The sequence below is a fragment of the Oncorhynchus keta genome, chromosome 16 (assembly GCF_023373465.1).
Source record: "Oncorhynchus keta strain PuntledgeMale-10-30-2019 chromosome 16, Oket_V2, whole genome shotgun sequence".
Classification (NCBI taxonomy): domain Eukaryota; kingdom Metazoa; phylum Chordata; class Actinopteri; order Salmoniformes; family Salmonidae; genus Oncorhynchus; species Oncorhynchus keta.
This window is the reverse complement of record NC_068436.1, coordinates 6,941,095-6,961,879: the sequence shown is the minus strand read 5'-3', so window position 1 is coordinate 6,961,879 and position 20,785 is coordinate 6,941,095. Positions and strand designations below refer to the sequence as shown.

The 20,785-nt window shown below is 43.8% G+C and overlaps 1 protein-coding gene across 2 annotated transcripts in view; it reads left to right on the top strand.

Annotated features, from left to right (window-relative positions):
* LOC118395422 (melatonin receptor type 1A-A) overlaps positions 1 to 16,554 on the top strand; it is a 58,510-nt gene extending 41,956 nt beyond the window's left edge. Inside the window, exon 3 of one of the 2 annotated variants that reach the window (XM_035789221.2) lies at positions 14,590 to 16,554. In XM_035789221.2, the coding sequence (XP_035645114.2) occupies positions 14,590 to 15,458 (869 nt within the window). In that variant the 3' untranslated portion in view covers positions 15,459 to 16,554. The remainder of the gene's footprint in view (positions 1 to 14,589) is intronic. The other variant, XM_035789220.2, reaches the window with a different exon arrangement.
* Positions 16,555 to 20,785: the final 4,231 nt, after the last annotated feature.

Below are 20,785 nucleotides of genomic sequence, written 5' to 3'. Positions count from 1 at the left end.
ACTTAAACATAAAACACATGTTTAAAACACATGTATGATACACAACAACTGAAATATTTTAATAAAGTAAAGTAATGTGAATAAATGATGGTTAAGAAGTGATCAGCAGTCATGAACAGTCACTACCATCATGGGACTTTAATTCATTATTTTATTCTGTGTTGTTACAGTATTCAACCCAAATAATCGAAACTGAAAACCGCGATTGTTTTTTGAATAATCGAACGGAGACTTAACCCGACCTTGAAAAGCACTAATTGCTCAGAACTAGAAGCAAGTTTGGGAAAATGACGCAGCTAATGTGTTATTGTGTAGCAGTGACTCTACATGCTAACAGCTAGCTAGCCTAAAACACAGCTTTTCAGATCCTCGCGTTGGACCGAATCGTAGTTTCTTGGTCATAATGACACATTGAAGATGTTATCTGGTTTTTTTTTTTTTAAACCTGCAGGTTTGTGCCACATCTAGAACGGTGATGCAAACAGCCTTTGTCACTCAGTTGAGGCATGAACAAACACGATACGATACCTTAACTAGCGCTTCGTTCACAGGTTTGACGTTTTCCGTCAATGTTTTTGGAGGAGAAGTTGCAACTAACATTGGAGACGGCGAAACTTCACAAATGAAGGATGGCGTAATCGGATTGACAACATGACAGCGAACAACTCCGCCTTGGGGGGTTCTGTCTGGCTCCACGACCACCGTGGCTGGTCCTGTCATCTCTCTTCATGCCACCAGTTGTGTGGGCCGTGTTGACATCCCATTGTGACAACACCCATGGTGTTTTGTCATCGCGGCTTCCTCAGCTTCCCGAGGAGAGACTGTGAGTGCACCGGACAGGTAAATGCACAGCGCATGGTCCTCAAAGCTGCAAATTGACTAGCAGCCCGGCAAATTGAGAATGAGACCGTGAACTTTGGGAGGATGAGCAACTTTGGTGGATTTGTTTTGTGGCATGTTCCGTGAGTAGGTGGGATGTACGATTCATGTCTATCTGAGTACTGTTAAACCACAGCGCTATCACACCCTAGGACTTGTCTTATTGTGCCGTAAACTAAGATAAATAAATAGGGAATTGGAAGAACTTGACAATTGTTTTCCGTTTCCATGAATATAACAGTGAATGTCCATTTCCTGAGGTCTTCAAGAGCCCACGCAAGTAGTTGGTCGCAGTTAGAAAAATGTCAATGTGCACAGAACTAAAAACCCCACCTTTGTCTGAAGAGTTCTGTCTGAATACAAACACAGGGAAGCCCCCTGACCTGACAGTCTGTCTGCAAGGCCAAAACCTGCACTGAGAAAAAAAGAGACAGAGTCCCAGAAGATGGAACAAGTTAAAAGCACTTTCCGAAATGTCAAGATTTAGGTAAGTGCCTTGAAATACCTGTGGTAATGTGAATCTCTTCGGTCTGCATTTGGGTTCTTTCTTCTCTTCTCTGGCACTGGTTCGCCTCGTATGATAGCTTTGACTCCTGTGATTTATTAACTAGTGACAATGACAGTTCACGAGGGGCAGCTTACTGCAGAATCAGCTTTCACTTATACTGCTTCGAACTGTAGGTTTCGTTTTGTCTAGTTTGTCTTTTGTGGTCGACTTCTGTAATTCCGTTGTTGCTTTGCATTGTCTCGGCATTTGCTTTATTACAGTATGTCTGCTGGTGTGAATTGGTCGAATGCCAGATGTTTACATATTACATTTAGGATAACATATTGCTTTTATATTAGAGGTCGACCGATTAATCGGTATGGCCGACTAGTTAGTGCCGATTTCATAACAATCGGTATCTGCATTTTTGGACACCGATTATGGCCGATTACATTGCACTCCACGAGGAGACTGCGTGGCATGCTGACTACCTGTTACGCGAGTGCAGCAAGGAGCCAAGGTAAGGTGCTAGCTAGCATTAAAATGATCTTATAAAAAAACATCAATCTTAAAATAATCACTAGTTAACTACACATGGTAGCTTGTCCTATGTTGCATATAATAGACGCGGTGCCTGTTAATTTATCATCAAATCACAGCCTACTTCGCCAAACGAGTGCCTTTCTTAAAATCAGTACACAATTATATATTTTTAAACCTGCATATTTAGTAAATATTGGCTGCTAACATGAATTTATTTTAACTAGGGAAATTGTGTCACCTCTCTTGCGTATATGCAGCAGTTTGGGCTGCCTGGCTCGTTGCGAACTGTGTGTTCCATTTCTTCCAAACAAAGACCATAATTATTTTGCCAGAATTGTACGTAATTATGACATAAGATTGAAGGTTGTGCAATGTAACAGCAATATTATGGCACGGTTCCGTACTTCACTGAAATAATAAACGTTTTGTTTTCGAAATTATAGTTTCTGGATTTGGCCATATAAATGACCTAAGGCTCATATTTCTGTGTGTTCTTATATTATAATTAAGTCTATGATTTGATAGAGCAGTCTGACTGAGCGGTGGTAGGCAGCAGCAGGTTTGTAAGCATTCATTCAAACAGCACTTTCCTGCATTTGCCAGCAGCTCTTCGCTGTGCTTCAAGCATTCCGCTGTTTATGACTTCAAGCCTATCAACTCCCGAGATTAGGCTGGAAATACTATAGTACCTATAAGAACATCAAATAGTCAGAGTTACGGTATATGAAATACAAATGGCATAGAGAGAAATAGTCCGATAATTCCTATAATAACTACAACCTAAAACTTCTTACCTGTGAATATTGAAGACTCATGTTCAAAGGAACCACCAGCTTTCATATGTTCTCATGTTCTGAGCAAGGAACTTAAACATTGGCTTTTTTGCATGGCAAATATTGCACTTTTACTTTCTTCTCCAACACTTTGTTTTTGTATTATTTAAACCAATTTGAACATGTTTCATTATTTATTTGAGACTAAATTGATTTTAGTGATGTATTGCACCAGCCCTCATTCATATTAAGTTAAAATAAAAGTGTTCATTCAGTAAGTATTGTTGTAATAGTCATTATTACAAATATATATATAAATATCGGCCGATTAAATGGTACCGTCTTTTTTTTGGTCCTCCAATAATCGGTATTGGTATCGGCGCTAAACAATCATAATCGGTCGTTTCCTCTAGTGGATGGTATTGAAGGCATCTCCCTACTAGATGGTAATACGTGCTCACGTTGCCTCTAGTGGATGGTATTGAAGGCATCTCCCTACTAGATGGTAATACGTGCTCACGTTGCCTCTAGTGGATGGTATTGAAGGCATCTCCCTACTAGATGGTAATACGTGCTCACGTTGCCTCTAGTGGATGGTATTGAAGGCATCTCCCTACTAGATGGTAATACGTTCTCACGTTGCCTCTAGTGGATGGTATTGAAGGCATCTCCCTACTAGATGGTAATACGTGCTCACGTTGCCTCTAGTGGATGGTATTGAAGGCATCTCCCTACTAGATGGTAATACGTGCTCACGTTGCCTCTAGTGGATGGTATTGAAGGCATCTCCCTACTAGATGGTAATACGTGCTCACGTTGCCTCTAGTGGATGGTATTGAAGTCATCTCCCTACTAGATGGTAATACGTGCTCACGTTGCCTCTAGTGGATGGTATTGAAGGCATCTCCCTACTAGATGGTAATACGTGCTCACGTTTCCTCTAGTGGATGGTATTGAAGGCATCTCCCTACTAGATGGTAATACGTGCTCACGTTGCCTCTAGTGGATGGTATTGAAGGCATCTCCCTACTAGATGGTAATACGTGCTCACGTTGCCTCTAGTGGATGGTATTGAAGGCATCTCCCTACTAGATGGTAATACGTGCTCACGTTTCCTCTAGTGGATGGTATTGAAGGCATCTCCCTACTAGATGGTAATACGTGCTCACGTTGCCTCTAGTGGATGGTATTGAAGGCATCTCCCTACTAGATGGTAATACGTGCTCACGTTTCCTCTAGTGGATGGTATTGAAGGCATCTCCCTACTAGATGGTAATACGTGCTCACGTTTCCTCTAGTGGATGGTATTGAAGGCATCTCCTACTAGATGGTAATACGTGCTCACGTTGCCTCTAGTGGATGGTATTGAAGGCATCTCCCTACTAGATGGTAATAGGTGCTCACGTTGCCTCTAGTGGATGGTATTGAAGGCATCTCCCTACTAGATGGTAATACGTGCTCACGTTGCCTCTAGTGGATGGTATTGAAGGCATCTCCCTACTAGATGGTAATACGTGCTCACATTGCCTCTAGTGGATGGTATTGAAGGCATCTCCCTACTAGATGGTAATACGTGCTCACGTTGCCTCTAGTGGATGGTATTGAAGGCATCTCCCTACTAGATGGTAATACGTGCTCACGTTGCCTCTAGTGGATGGTATTGAAGGCATCTCCCTACTAGATGGTAATACGTGCTCACGTTGCCTCTCGTGGATGGTATTGAAGGCATCTCCTACTAGATGGTAATACGTGCTCACATTGCCTCTAGTGGATGGTATTGAAGGCATCTCCTACTAGATGGTAATAGGTGCTCACGTTGCCTCTAGTGGATGGTATTGAAGGCATCTCCCTACTAGATGGTAATACGTGCTCACGTTGCCTCTAGTGGATGGTATTGAAGGCATCTCCCTACTAGATGGTAATACGTGCTCACATTGCCTCTAGTGGATGGTATTGAAGGCATCTCCCTACTAGATGGTAATACGTTCTCACGTTTCCTCTAGTGGATGGTATTGAAGGCATCTCCCTACTAGATGGTAATACATGCTCACGTTGCCTCTAGTGGATGGTATTGAAGGCATCTCCCTACTAGATGGTAATACGTGCTCACGTTGCCTCTAGTGGATGGTATTGAAGGCATCTCCCTACTAGATGGTAATACGTGCTCACGTTGCCTCTAGTGGATGGTATTGAAGGCATCTCCCTACTAGATGGTAATAGGTGCTCACGTTGCCTCTAGTGGATGGTATTGAAGGCATCTCCCTACTAGATGGTAATACGTGCTCACGTTGCCTCTAGTGGATGGTATTGAAGGCATCTCCCTACTAGATGGTAATACGTGCTCACGTTGCCTCTAGTGGATGGTATTGAAGGCATCTCCCTACTAGATGGTAATACGTGCTCACGTTGCCTCTAGTGGATGGTATTGAAGGCATCTCCCTACTAGATGGTAATACGTGCTCACATTGCCTCTAGTGGATGGTATTGAAGGCATCTCCCTACTAGAGGGTAATAGGTGCTCACGTTGCCTCTAGTGGATGGTATTGAAGGCATCTCCCTACTAGATGGTAATACGTGCTCACGTTGCCTCTAGTGGATGGTATTGAAGGCATCTCCCTACTAGATGGTAATACGTGCTCACGTTGCCTCTAGTGGATGGTATTGAAGGCATCTCCCTACTAGATGGTAATACGTGCTCACGTTGCCTCTCGTGGATGGTATTGAAGGCATCTCCCTACTAGATGGTAATACGTGCTCACGTTGCCTCTAGTGGATGGTATTGAAGGCATCTCCCTACTAGATGGTAATACGTGCTCACGTTGCCTCTAGTGGATGGTATTGAAGGCATCTCCCTACTAGATGGTAATACGTGCTCACGTTGCCTCTCGTGGATGGTATTGAAGGCATCTCCCTACTAGATGGTAATACGTGCTCACGTTGCCTCTAGTGGATGGTATTGAAGGCATCTCCCTACTAGATGGTAATACGTGCTCACGTTGCCTCTAGTGGATGGTATTGAAGGCATCTCCCTACTAGATGGTAATACGTGCTCACGTTGCCTCTAGTGGATGGTATTGAAGGCATCTCCCTACTAGATGGTAATACGTGCTCACATTGCCTCTAGTGGATGGTATTGAAGGCATCTCCCTACTAGAGGGTAATAGGTGCTCACGTTGCCTCTAGTGGATGGTATTGAAGGCATCTCCCTACTAGATGGTAATACGTGCTCACGTTGCCTCTAGTGGATGGTATTGAAGGCATCTCCCTACTAGATGGTAATACGTGCTCACATTGCCTCTAGTGGATGGTATTGAAGGCATCTCCCTACTAGATGGTAATACGTTCTCACGTTTCCTCTAGTGGATGGTATTGAAGGCATCTCCCTACTAGATGGTAATACGTGCTCACGTTTCCTCTGGTGGATGGTATTGAAGGCATCTCCCTACTAGATGGTAATACGTGCTCACGTTGCCTCTCGTGGATGGTATTGAAGGCATCTCCCTACTAGATGGTAATACGTGCTCACGTTTCCTCTAGTGGATGGTATTGAAGGCATCTCCCTACTAGATGGTAATACGTTCTCACGTTGCCTCTAGTGGATGGTATTGAAGGCATCTCCCTACTAGATGGTAATACGTGCTCACGTTTCCTCTGGTGGATGGTATTGAAGGCATCTCCCTACTAGATGGTAATAGGTGCTCACGTTTCCTCTAGTGGATGGTATTGAAGGCATCTCCCTACTAGATGGTAATACGTGCTCACGTTGCCTCTAGTGGATGGTATTGAAGGCATCTCCCTACTAGATGGTAATAGGTGCTCACGTTGCCTCTAGTGGATGGTATTGAAGGCATCTCCCTACTAGATGGTAATACGTGCTCACGTTGCCTCTAGTGGATGGTATTGAAGGCATCTCCCTACTAGATGGTAATAGGTGCTCACGTTGCCTCTAGTGGATGGTATTGAAGGCATCTCCCTACTAGATGGTAATAGGTGCTCACGTTTCCTCTAGTGGATGGTATTGAAGGCATCTCCCTACTAGATGGTAATACGTGCTCACGTTGCCTCTAGTGGATGGTATTGAAGGCATCTCCCTACTAGATGGTAATAGGTGCTCACGTTGCCTCTAGTGGATGGTATTGAAGGCATCTCCCTACTAGAGGGTAATACGTGCTCACGTTTCCTCTAGTGGATGGTATTGAATGCAGCTCCTGACATCCTGGGGACCTGAATAGAATATTGAAGTAATATCTGGTGTGATCTCGCTGATACTCTACACTGCTTGCATTAACATATTGTTTCAGCATGCTTTCCAAATGCTGTCCATTTTCCTTTCTAAGCCGTTTGTTTTATGGTCCGCTCTTGAAATAGCCTTAGTAGAGAGGAGAGAACAGATTAAGTCTGGAGAGGCATGCCTCATCATCCACGCCTGTCATCAGCCCTCATTCACAAACACTATATCTGCAAATCCAATAATGTCACGAGGGACATCGCTCATGTTTCTCTCCTATCTCGACCCCTCTCTCTCTCTCTCTCTCTCTCTCTCTCTCTCTCTCTCTCTCTCTCTCTCTCTCTCTCTCTCTCTCTCTCTCTCTCTCTCTCTCTTTCTCCCTGTCCATCTCTTGCTCTCTCTCACTCTCTCGCTCCCTCTCTCCCTGTCCCTTTTGCTCTCTCTGTCTCTTCCTCTGTCTCTCTCCCTCTCTTACATGAAGGACCCGGATTACAGTGAGTGCCATAGAGAGACGACACACTCATTTTTTTTTTTTTTTGCATCCACTTTTGTCTCAGTACAGTAGCTCCATCTCACCGTTATGTGTTTGACTCTGATCTGTCACATTGGTGCTGTGAGGGAGTTGGAGCCATCGTAATCCAATTTGATCATTGTTGTGCTGGTGGCAGCGGTGGGATATTTTGGGTGAATTCCAACTAGCCCTTGTTAAATGCCTGCCATGCCCAATCTGTGACACATGCCAATTCTGTAACACCATCATTGACTTAAATAAGCCAGTGTTTCCATATTGCCTTTGTGAAAGAAACACTTTATTAACCATTAACCAATTATTAACCATTCTATCGATACCTAAGTACAGAAGGTGAACGTTACATGTGAAGTTACAATTCATGAATGTCAGATACAGTGGGGCAAAAAAGTATTTAGTCAGCCACCAATTGTGCAAGTTCTCCCACTTAAAAAGATGAGAGAGGCCTGTAATTTTCATCATAGGTACACTTCAACTATGACAGACAAAATGAGAAAGAAAAATCCAGAAAATCACATTGTAGGATTTTTAATGAATTTATTTGCAAATTATGGTGGAAAATAAGTATTTGGTCACCTACAAACAAGCAAGATTTCTGGCTCTCACAGACCTGTAACTTCTTCTTTGAGAGGCTCCTCTGTCCTCCACTCATTACCTGTATTAATGGCCCTGTTTGAACTTGTTATCAGTATAAAAGACACCTGTCCACAACCTCAAACAGTCACACACAGAACTCCACTATGGCCAAGAACAAAGAGCTGTTAAAGGACACCAGAAACACAATTGTAGACCTGCAACAGGCTGGGAAGACTGAATCTGCAATAGGTAAGCAGCTTGGTTTGAAGAAATCAACTGTGGGAGCAATTATTAGGAAATGGAAGACATACAAGACCACTGATAATCTCCCTCTATCTGGGGCTCCACGCAAGATCTCACCCCGTGGGGTCAAAATGATCACATGAACGGTGAGCAAAAATCCCAGAACCACACAGGGGGACCTAGTGAATGACCTGCAGAGAGCCGGGACCAAAGTAACAAAGCCTACCATCAGTAACACACTACATCGCCAGGTTCTCAAATCCTGCAGTGCGAGACGTGTCCCCCTGCTTAAGCCAGTACATGCCCAGGCCCATCTGAAGTTTGCTAGAGAGCATTTGGATGATCCAGAAGAAGATTGGGAGAATGTCATATGGTCAGATGAAACCAAAATATAACTTTTTGGTAACAATTCAACTTGTCGTGTTTGGAGGACAAAGAATGCTGAGTTGCATCCAAAGAATACCATACCTACTGTGCATGGGGGTGGAAACATCATGCTTTGGGGCTGTTTTTCTGCAAAGGGACCAGGACGACTGATCCGCATAAAGCAAGGAATGAATGGGGCCATGTATCGTGAGATTTTGAGTGAAAACCTCCTTCCATCAGCAATGGCATTGAAGATGAAACGTGGCTGGGTCTTTCAGCATGACAATGATCCCAAACACACCGCCCGGGCAACGAAGGACTGGCTTCGTAAGAAGCATTTCAAGGTCCTGGAGTGGCCTAGCCCGTGTCCAGATCTCAACCCCTTAGATAATCTTTGGAGGGAGTTGAAAGTCTGTGTTGCCCAGCAACAGCCCCAAAACATCACTGCTCTAGAGGAGATCTGCATGGAGGAATGGGCCAAAATACCAGCAACAGTGTGTGAAGACCTTGTGAAGACTTACAGAAAACGTTTGACCTCTGTCATTGCCAACAAAGGGTATATAACAAAGTATTGAGATAAACTTTTGTTATTGACCAAATACTTATTTTCCAGCATAATTTGCAAATAAATTCATTACAAATCCTACTGTGATTTTCTGGATTTTTTTTCTCATTTTGTCTGTCATAGTTGAAGTGTACCTATGATGAAAATTACAGGCCTCTCTCATCTTTTTAAGTGGGAGAACTTGCACAATTGGTGGCTGACTAAATACTTTTTTGCCCCACTGTATGCATTCTCCAATGTCTTTTTCTATGGGCACAAGCACTGTTCATGACACAAACAGTTCACACCCCTCTTGTTTTGCATATTCATTTATTTCCTGAATTGGTATACATGCTTGCTGCAAACATATATATTTTGAAGTAGGATTTATGTGCTGTTTTAAAGCTAATTCCCTGCAATGTATGTCTTATGTGATTTCGTCTGATATCTGAGTGACTCAAACTTTACAACAAAATCAAAACATTAGACGACATGGGCTAAATAAATAGATAGCTCCCTCTACAATGACTGACTGAACAAGAGAAAAACCTCTGATGCACTACCCAATTTTGAAATTGCACCTTTTACTATTACAACATTCAAGAGTACTGTAAGTTGAAAGTTCCTTTTTCATCTGGTTTGGGAACCACTGCCATACATTATCATAGATTACTTTATAACAGCTATCTAGCCTATGCATAATAATCTGCCAGGGGCAATAGAGTTAGGGCCCTTGGGACCTTCTCCCACTTGCTGACACTTCGACCTTGGTGCCTCGCTGACCCTCAAGTTGTGGAGTTTACACTTTGACCCTAGGCGTTGAAATTCACACCTCATTAGCGGAGCATAACCGTGAGGCTACAGTTGGCCTGCGCCGACGTGCTCGGACTCACTCTGACTCGCTCTACCTGCTGTCCTTCAAAAAGGGCACGCCGCTCGAGGTATTCAAGTTATCTTGTCCATGCTGCTCCATTGAAAAAAATGTATCTCCACTGCCTGCCACAGAAAAAGACCAGAGGTTATTCCCTCATGCCTAAATCCTTATCGAAGTCGGTGGCAAGTGAATGAAAAATTCAAACTTGGAAGAGCTGGGCTGTATCTCCCCTTAAGCCAAATTAATACTTTGAGTGGTGTGTCAATCAGCGGGTCTAGCCTCCACGGTGACAACAGCCGATAGAAGCCAGGCCTCAGGGCACTTGAATGCCAGCCGAGCTGCCTGTAAGGGCTCTGTCTCACAACCTTGTCAAGGTCTAGGCTCTGTATGAACATTCCAAGCAGCTCAAATCGTCTAAACCCTGGCCCCAGCTTTGCTTTAGCGAGTCTCACATTTAGGGGTAGTGCAATCTTGGTCTTAGAGGTCTTAAAGGCAAACTCCTCGACCCTTGCTGTCTCCACCCTTAAGCTCTCACGCCATAGCTTGAGAAACATCTCTTTGTTTTAGCCGCCAGGCCTTCTGTTAAGTCTCCTCGTCCAGCTACAATAGCAGGTGCACAACGCAGGTGCACATAATCCTCTTACAGAGGGCGTCTGGATGACAGATCCAGGAGGACAAAGCTTCATTTATTGCAGGAAAGGTCTTCGGCCATGAAATAATTTCTGGTATAGACTAGAGCATACAAGTCGCAGTGGTGGGTAGTATAAGGTGCTTTAGTGACAAAACGGATGGCACTGTGATAAACTGCATCCAGTTTGCTGAGTAGAGTGTTGGAAGCAATTTTGTAGATGACATCGCTGAAGTCGAGGATCGGTAGGATAGTCAGTTTTACTAAGGTAAGCTTGGCAGAGTGAGTGAAGGAGGCTTTGTTGCGGAATAGAAAGCCGACTCTTGATTTGATTTTCGATTGGAGATGTTTGATATGGGTCTGGAAGGAGAGTTTGCAGTCTAGCCAGACACCTAGGTACTTATAGGTGTCCACATATTCAAGGTCGGAACCATCCAGTGTGGTGATGCTAGTCGGGCATGCGGGTGCAGGCAGCGATCGGTTGAAAAGAATGCATTTGGTTTTACTAGCGTTTAAGAGCAGTTGGAGGCCACGGAAGGAGTGTTGTATGGCATTGAAGCTCGTTTGGAGGTTAGATAGCACAGTGTCCAATGACGGGCCGAAAGTATATAGAATGGTGTCGTCTGCGTAGAGGTGGATCAGGGAATCGCCCGCAGCAAGACCAACATCATTGATATATACAGAGAAAAGAGTCGGCCCGAGAATTGAACCCTGTGGCACCCCCATAGAGACTGCCAGAGGACCGGACAGCATGCCCTCCGATTTGACACACTGAACTCTGTCTGCAAAGTAATTGGTGAACCAGGCAAGGCAGTCATCCGAAAAACCGAGGCTACTGAGTCTGCCGATAAGAATCTGGTGATTGACAGAGTCGAAAGCCTTGGCAAGGTCGATGAAGACGGCTGCACAGTACTGTATTTTATCGATGGCGGTTATGATGTCGTTTACGAGTCAATCACCACCTTCCGGAGACACCTGAAACCCCACCTCTTTAAGGAATACCTAGGATAGGATAAAGTAATCCTTCTCACCCCCCCCCCCCTTAAAAGATTTAGATGCACTATTGTAAAGTGGCTGTTCCACTGGATGTCATAACGTGAATGCACCAATTTGTAAGTCGCTCTGGTTAAGAGCGTCTGCTAAATGACTTAAATGTAATGTAAATGGTATGCTACGAGGGAGAGGGGAGACAGAAAGAGAGGGAAGGCACCGGGCAGACCTGGGTTTTATTGTGCTTGCGTGTCTGTGCCACCGGCGTCCCGGAGAGAGTGACACATTTCCCAGAAGCGTCTGGCGACTGATCTGTGTGATAGATCGTGGCTGGAAGTCAAGGAGTGATTGGTGTGGAAAGACGATACTTCAGTGCTACTGCAAAGTTGCTGAGTCGTTGTAGCGATGTTGTCGAAGCGTAGTACTTGCTGCCTTTATGTTTAGCTCACGTCTGACACAAGAGGAACTCCTCACTAACAGGACCAGGTTTATGACACACATACAGTACTGTAGGCACTGTAGGTGAAAGCTGTTAACCACCTGATCGAGTAAATTCAATCTTTGCCTTTACAATTTCACTCTTCAGAAGATCTGTCGGGCAAACGCGGGGAAAAACACTGACTTTGCATAATTAAAGCAAACTCGGAACTAACTAGCGTGTGTTTGCGTGTGCGAGCCTGAGCGCGGTCCTGACAGAATATAATGAGAGATTTGTTCTCATCCTCCTTCTCTGTGTGGAGTGGCATGTCATGCACTCACTTCACTTGCTGGTGAGTCAATGACCAAAAGCCCCCTCTTTTGCCTCACCTGTGGAATGTTTTTGCATACTGAATAAAGATGATAAAAAAGAAACAAATGATGTTTCTATGTCAAACGGTTTTGTTATATTTCAGTCTTCTGTGATGTATATGAAGTGTAATGTTGGGAGGCAAACTCAAAATTGAAAACATGTCATCTGTATATCTGCCATGATATGGGTGCCTTCTTTTTTGTTGTTGTTGACCATAACCATGTGTGTGAGGTGTATACTTGTGTTTCAAAGTAGATTTGTTTAAGACTACCAAGAAACAGTCTAAAAACCAACTTCTCATTTGGAAAACACCCTATGTGGCATCAATATGAATCAGAAACATTTATTCTACTGTGTCAGTGACATGACTATCGATTAATGCGATGACGGTTATTTCATCAAATCAATTAACTATGTTTAATTATTATTGTGAATAAATTAATCATGTAACACCATTAGTAATCTTTAGCAAACTCATTAGCAATCTTGGGGCACCATGGAAAAAGTTTGTTTAATGAGTTACCGTTTCACGAATTAACTCAATAATATATTGTTATATATCGTTATCATACCATCATCCATTAATAATTATGACCTCGTATCAGTCTCATTCTGAACGTCGTTGACTTCAAATCTGCACGAACCCTAGTCTAAGTTATGATTATTCAGGGTACAGCTGGAACCGATTTACACACCCGGCATGTTTTGGTCTAATGTAAATCAAATCAAATCAAATGTATTTATATACCCCTTTGTACATCAGCTGATATCTCAAAGTGCTGTACAGAAACCCAGCCTAAAACCCCAAACAGCAAGCAATGCAGGTGTAGTCGAGCATCTTTTCGTGACAAAATATCTTGTTTAAAACCGGAACGTTTTTCATCCAAAAATTAAAATAGCGTCCCCTATATCCAAGAAGTTAAAGTCATCAACTGACCCAATTTCCACCCCTTCCTCTCTGGTGGGAGAGAGGGGGGGTGCACTCTTTGATCCTCACCCAGAAGGGAAAGTCATGACAACTGTCAAAACTGACTACCAAGTGTAAATAGGATAATTTTGGTCATAAAGTCAGTCTTGTCCAAAATGTATTTTCGTGAGACTTGTGGTAGTCATGACTGCATCACAATGTAAATGAAGGTTGGGTTGGTTTCAAACTTTCAATCCTGTCCACATGTCCAGAGCTGGCAGCACACAAGTAATTATGAATTCAGAGTGCAGATGCACGCCGGAGATGGAAGACGAAGTGAGACACCACACTTGCGGATTATTTTGTCAAATGTTATGGTTAAATGAAAGTTAATAAATGAAGTTGACCAGACTCAGCTGCTATTACACTGGTGTCTATGGGAGACACACCCAATTAAGCAGACTGGAACGTAATACATTTTTTCAATAGCTAACGGCCTGAGTGAACTATCTTCATTTTTCCACCATCTTTGCTGCATTTGACCCAATCGTAATGTCTGTGGTAAATTTGGGATGACTTTGGATATCCGTATGGGGCTAGTTAGGGACCATCAGTAAATTACACCATGTACATGGGAGAATATGCTAAACTTTCAATAGCTCCAAATGTCAATGACTTTAAAACCTAAAAACAACTATAAATTATAGAAATTCATATACAAATAAACTAAAAGGTGTGCAACTTGAAAATATTGTCTCATTTACATTGTGTAATTGATTGATGGTCCCTAACTAAGAAACAAACAAAGAAACACACACACACACACACACACACTGACATTGACATACTTACACAAGCATATCCAGATCAAAAAGCCATTGTTTTCCTCTCACCATAAGCACCTAGTTGTCAAAGTAGTAGCCTTGAAGCAGATTGCTGTGTTGTGAGGTATGCAAAATGGTATATGTAAATAAATTAGCCTTTCTGGCTGAAAGAATGGAAACACAATTACCTGTCCGTCCATTCAGCCGCTTATTCAGTGACATTAACATCGTGTTTGTCTTGATGACTTTGATTGTGCTCATTGTGATAGGATAGAATAGTTTCTAATTTCCATGATCTTTGTTCTCTCTCTCTCTCTCTCTCTCTCTCTCTCTCTCTCTCTCTCTCTCTCTCTCTCTCTCGCTCTCTCGCTCTCTCTCTTTCTCTCTTTTCTCTCTCTCTCTCTCTAGGCAACATCTTTGTGGTGAGCCTGGCCGTGGCCGACCTGGTGGTGGCCATCTACCCCTACCCTCTGGTCCTCACCTCCATCTTCCACAAAGGCTGGAACCTGGGCTATGTCCACTGCCAGATCAGCGGTTTTCTCATGGGCGTCAGCGTCATCGGCTCCATCTTCAACATCACCGGCATTGCCATCAACCGCTACTGTTATATATGTCACAGCCTTAAGTACGACAAGCTGTACAGCGACAAGAACTCAGTGTGTTATGTCCTACTCATCTGGGCGTTGACCATTGTGGCCATCGTGCCGAATCTCTTCGTGGGTTCGTTGCAGTATGACCCCAGGGTGTATTCGTGTACGTTCGAGCAGTCGGCGAGTTCGGCGTACACCATCGCCGTGGTCTTCTTCCACTTCATCCTACCGATCATGATCGTCACTTACTGCTACCTGAGGATCTGGATCCTGGTCATTCAGGTTAGGCGACGTGTCAAACCGGACAATAGACCGAAACTGACGCCACACGACGTGAGGAACTTCGTGACTATGTTCGTGGTGTTTGTGCTTTTCGCCGTGTGCTGGGCGCCGCTCAACTTCATCGGGCTGGCAGTAGCCATCAACCCAGAGGTGGTGGTGCCTCTCATCCCCGAGTGGCTCTTCGTGGCGAGCTACTTCATGGCCTACTTCAACAGCTGCCTTAATGCCATCGTATACGGGGTGCTCAACCAGAACTTCCGGCGCGAGTACAAGCGCATTGTGGTGTCGGTCTGCACGGCGCGAATCTTCTTCCACGGCAGCTCCAATGACGCGGCCGAGCGGCTCAAGAGCAAGCCGTCGCCGCTCATCACCAACAACAACCAGGTCAAGTTGGAGTTGGTGTGAGAGGACCAGCTGGTCCCAGTGAGCTCCCTACCCCTCCCCCATGGTGCGAACCCATCGATGTCTATACATCTGTAAGGTGGAAGGAAGCAATATGGCGGAAGCTCAAGCTGCCCCATTTCGCTTCTTGTACCTATCCAGTACACTGCAGATCTACAAACATTGGAGGAGTTAAGGAGCCCAGGGGAAGGGGTAGGGAGCGATTTGGGACCGGGTGATACTAACACACACGCATGAACAAAGGGGGAGGGACTCTTAAGGGAACCAACGTGACATAAAATAGCAAGATTAGTTTAAGAAATCCAAGTGAACGGAGAACAATTACCAAATACAAAAACGAAACTTTCTGAACCGTCCGTGATTTGTGCTATCTTCACCTCTATACAGTCAAAGCGAAACGGAGAAAATGTATCTTTTGTCTTTTGCAAAAAGCACTTTTGTTCGTTTTTTTGGTACTTAATTAAAAAAGTGATAATGTACTTTTGTTTTCATGTTTACAGTGATGATAACAGTGACTCTATGTAAGACATATTATATGTTTTTATTTTATATGAAGTATATGTTATATAGATGTACGAGAATATATATCAGGTTCATTTCACCAACATCAATAATCTGATTAAATAAAATGCCTAGGGTTGCAAAATTCCTGGAACTTCTCAAAAATGAACAGGTTTTTCAGAAATCCCAGTTGGAATATTCCCAGAATCAGGAGGGAATAAGCAGCATTCAAGATGAATAGAAAATCTGCATTTTGCAAACCTTCAAATGACAAATATATCATACCGTGAAAGCCAGAAAAATTCTGCAATGTCTGGTCATAAACAAGATTTGACCGATGTTAATGATCAGTTTTGTTGGGGTGTGACACTGTTACACTCCTTCCTTTAGAGGAGGAAGCAATATGTTTGGATTGCTGCTGTTTCGCGATGCAAAACTGTTCCCATCATTCGGTGGAATATGTTTGTAAGTATGGGATTTCTCTCTCTCTCTCTCTCTCTCTCTCTCTCTCTCTCTCTCTCTCTCTCTCTCTCTCTCTCTCTCTCTCTATCTATCTCTATCTCTCTCTCTCTCTATCTCTATCTCTCTATCTCTGTGAGCTCCTTGTATGCATGGATCTGAAGAATCTTTAATATGCAAAATAAAGGATCAGATGCAGATGTGTGCAACTATTTCAGTACAGCACAACAACACACAAGCACACACATATTGTAGTCCGCTTTGTTCAAATCCAATGTCATCTTTTTGTTGTTGTCGATATTTTCTTGGAAAATTCATGCATGTTAGTTATATCGATGCGTAATGAAGTATACTTAGTAAACACATTTGGGTAAAATGGATGACCTTGCTATTAGCCAGTAGATTTTCACAGCTCAGCAGCTTCCTTAGGACTTATTTGAAGAAAGCGTTTGTCCAACGGCACTCGCTAAGACAAATACACTTTCAAACCCACTGATTACACTTTAATTGCCGTTAGAAAACAAACCAATCTGTCTCAGGCTGGGGCCGTATCGATGCGCAACGTTAATTGATGTCCCCCAACTTGGCTGAGGTCCTGGCTCCGCGACCCTATTCTTTGGCCCAGAAACCAGAGATCAACAGTGACGGCGGCGCTACAAATCTGCCCAGGTAATATGTGATTCGACCTGGCCCATGCTAAGGTTCAATCACTAACAGTAGCTGTAAACCAACTAAATATCTATCCTAGCTGGAATTTTAAAAAGTATTATGGTGAAATGGACTATATCAGTTTGGATTCCAGGCTACTAGAAACCAGTACTGAAAGAAGACTCTATTCGTTATCTCTCATGGCAAAAGATAATTAGTTTAACACTGCTAATGATATAGTTTGATAGCTTTCAGGTATTCTAGCTCTAACAAACCAGATTTTCCATCAAACACTTGAACATACTTCCTGGGAACGGGACTCTAGAGCAACTAGCTGGAAACAGTGTTTGATTTGGGATGAAAGAAGTGCAGGAGCTGTCTTTTTCCAATGCGGTCTATTCGACAAGGTCACCAATTCACAAATGCTATAAAAGCTATAGAAACCTCTGATTATTCACAGTTAAGGGTACATACACATTTTTCACGACGTCTCCATTACTTTTAACCACATTTCCATGACTTATTATAGCCTTCATTAAAAAGTAAAGCATTATTGACACTGGAAAGCTGCTGTGTCTGATCCCATGTAGGTCTACCATCTCCTGCCATTGTTCCCTTGATCAAGGCACGTAAACCCTCCACAAAGTAGAACTGCACTGTTAGTCACATGCTGTCAATATGTGGTCAACCCTCCATCTGGAGAGCTCGCTTTTGGCTTTTGATCCAGTCCTGAAACACCCGAGGCTGCTTAGCAAGGTCATGTTGAGCAGCTGATGTTTAGGATACAATTCGGTTAGACCAGTGCTGGGAAAAAAAAGCCTGCACACCCAGTAGCTATCCCGGAGGACGGTTGCCACCCTTGATATAAAATATTGCAACATTTACAATCAACTACTTTGGTCTTTCTAAAATAATCCCCTCATTCAATGAATCAGAGATCAAATGGACAAGGCAGGTTACTTTAAAAGCGAGGTATCTAGCTCGACGTGTTTATATATCAGTCCCAAATATTCGTGTTTGAGGGGAGATCTATGCACAGCAAGTTATTTGTCAATTAGGCTATTCTCAGAGTATTTCTGGACGTTGTCGCAATTACATGGCTGCTGTTTAATAGAGTGGAATCCCAGTGTTCCAACGGACCCCGATTTATTAAGGCTGTCGACAGTGCTGGTGGAAAAGAAACAACGACATTAATGTTTAGTTAGCGATTGTTAACTAGAGCGAGAACTACTGCAAGTTATGTTTTGAATTGGCTATCTAGTTCGTCTGTTGTCTGTCATTATGTTATACCTGCCGCTAAAATGTTGCGCTCTCTCTCCTGGGGCAACGGGCTATTCGCACCAGCACACACAGACACACACTGAAGGGTCGTTATGTTACTGGAATGACGTGTCAATTTGTTGTGATTGATAATATTTAAAAGTGTGCCTTCATGAATTACATTAACAAAAATGATTAAACAAATTTTCCATGACTTTTCATGACCTTACACACCCCTCGTTGGCAACTTGGAACAGCGCACCGTGTGCATTCAGGATGGTGCATTTTCAGTCTGTGCAATCTCGAACAGCCTGCTGTCACGCACAGATTTATAGACGAGCGGGAAAAATAAACTTGAATAAAGCGGATTCGTGAAATCAATGCCCACTTTCAGTATTCAATGCAGATCCCATCCTCATTCCGCTTTGATCAATCTTTTCTGCGTGTCAATCTGGGCCGGCTATGGGCTACTTTGTTTCATAGTGAGCAGTATTGCCTTTGTTTAAGGACCAATGTCATAGGCGGCTCGATTGTGTGTGACGCTGCTCACCCCCCTTGTCCTTGTTGTTGCCTGACGTGTGTGGGCAGCGGTGGTTCGTGGGCCACAGACAAAAGCAGCATAAACCGCCACAATTGCACTGGTTGCAAAAGTCTGAACTGAGCATTTGACATCCACTTGACGGACGGACGGACATCCACTTGACCATCCAACACCATCCTCCACCCACTGAACCAACCAACTCCGAAAGAGCCAGGTCATCGTTCTCCCTACCTCTTCCCCACTTCCCTGTACAATCCCCCTGCTAATCCTGTGAGCTGTGTGTTGTAGGGAATTAATGAGCAGGACAGAGACTGGAGCAAATATACAAATCCCAGGGATATATGCCCTCCTCAAACAGATTTATACAGTGATCTGGTCCCCCAAGGGGACTTTTATAACCTCCCCTTGGCCACAGGATCTACAACACACACACACACACACACACACGCACACACGCACGCACGCACGCACGCACGCACGCACGCACACACACACACACACACACACACACACACACACACACACACACACACACACACACACACACACACACAGAGAGAAATGCACACACAGAGGTCTGGGAGGTGATGAGGGGGAAAACAGTGTTACATGTTTTCCTCCCTCTGTGTGTGTGTGTTTGTGTGTGTGTTGTAGATCCCAGTGTCAAAGGAGGTTATAAAAGTCTGCAGGAAGGGACCAGATTACTGTATAATTCTGTTTGAGCAGGGCGTAAATCCCTGGGATTTTTATATTTGCTCCAGTCTCTGTCCTGCCTATTTTTTAGTGTCTGTCCTCCTCGGGAGGCCAGGGAGAAGGGGGTGAAGTGAACCGTAGGTGACTGACCATGGTGACTTGATTGTGGGATGACTGCTGGGAGGCTTGGCCCTGGCTCTGAATCAAATATTTGCCTGGCTGGTGTTCATCAGGCACAGAATGGAAGAAAGCAGACTGAAATAGGAAGGGACTAGCTGGTTTAATAGGAAATGCTCATCTTAATTTTCCGTTGCAAAATGTGTTTACAATTTTCTGTTGCGTGCCCTAATGAACATGACCCTGGTCGGATCTGGGTGGGTGAAGTGTTCATCAGGGTGAAACGTTGATGATCTCACCACCAACCTGGGCCTCATTCCCCAGTGTTTCAAAGATAACCCTGAAGGAGCTGCAAAGCTCCACAGCAGAGATTGAAGCATCTGTCGACAGGACTACTTTAAGCTGTAAACTCCACAGATTTGGGCTTTACGGAAGAGTGGCCAGGAAAAAAACATTGCTTAAAGAAAAAATGTTAGCAAACACATTTGGTGTACGCAAAAGGCATGTGGGACTCCCCAAACATATAGTAGGTACTCTGGTCAGACGAGACTAAAATGTAACTTTTTGGCCATCAAGGAAAACCTGGTGCAAACCCAACACCTCTCATCACCCCGAGAAGCGTGGTTCAACATCATGCTGTTGGCATGTTTTTTGTCGGCAGGGACTGGGAAACTGGTCAGAATTGGAGGAATGATGGATGGCTCTAAATTCAGGGAAGGTCTTGAAGGAAACCTGTTTCAGTTTTCCAGAGATTTGAGACTGGGGCGAAGTTTCACCTTCCAGCAGGACAATGACCATAAGCATGTTGCTAAAATTACACTTGAGTGGTTTAAGGGGAAACACCTAAATGTCTTGGAATGGCCTAGTCAAAGCCCAGACCTCAATCCAATTGAGAATCTGTGGTATGATTTAAAAATTGCTGTACACCAGCGGAACCCATCCAACTTGAAGGAGCTGGAGCAGTTTTGCCTTGAAGAATGGGCAAAAATCCCAGTGGCTAGATGTGCCAAGCTTATAGAGATATTTTGCATCTTCAAAGTGGTCGGCATGTTGTGTAAATCAAATGATACAAACCCCCACAAAATCTATTTTAATTCCACGTTGTAAGGCA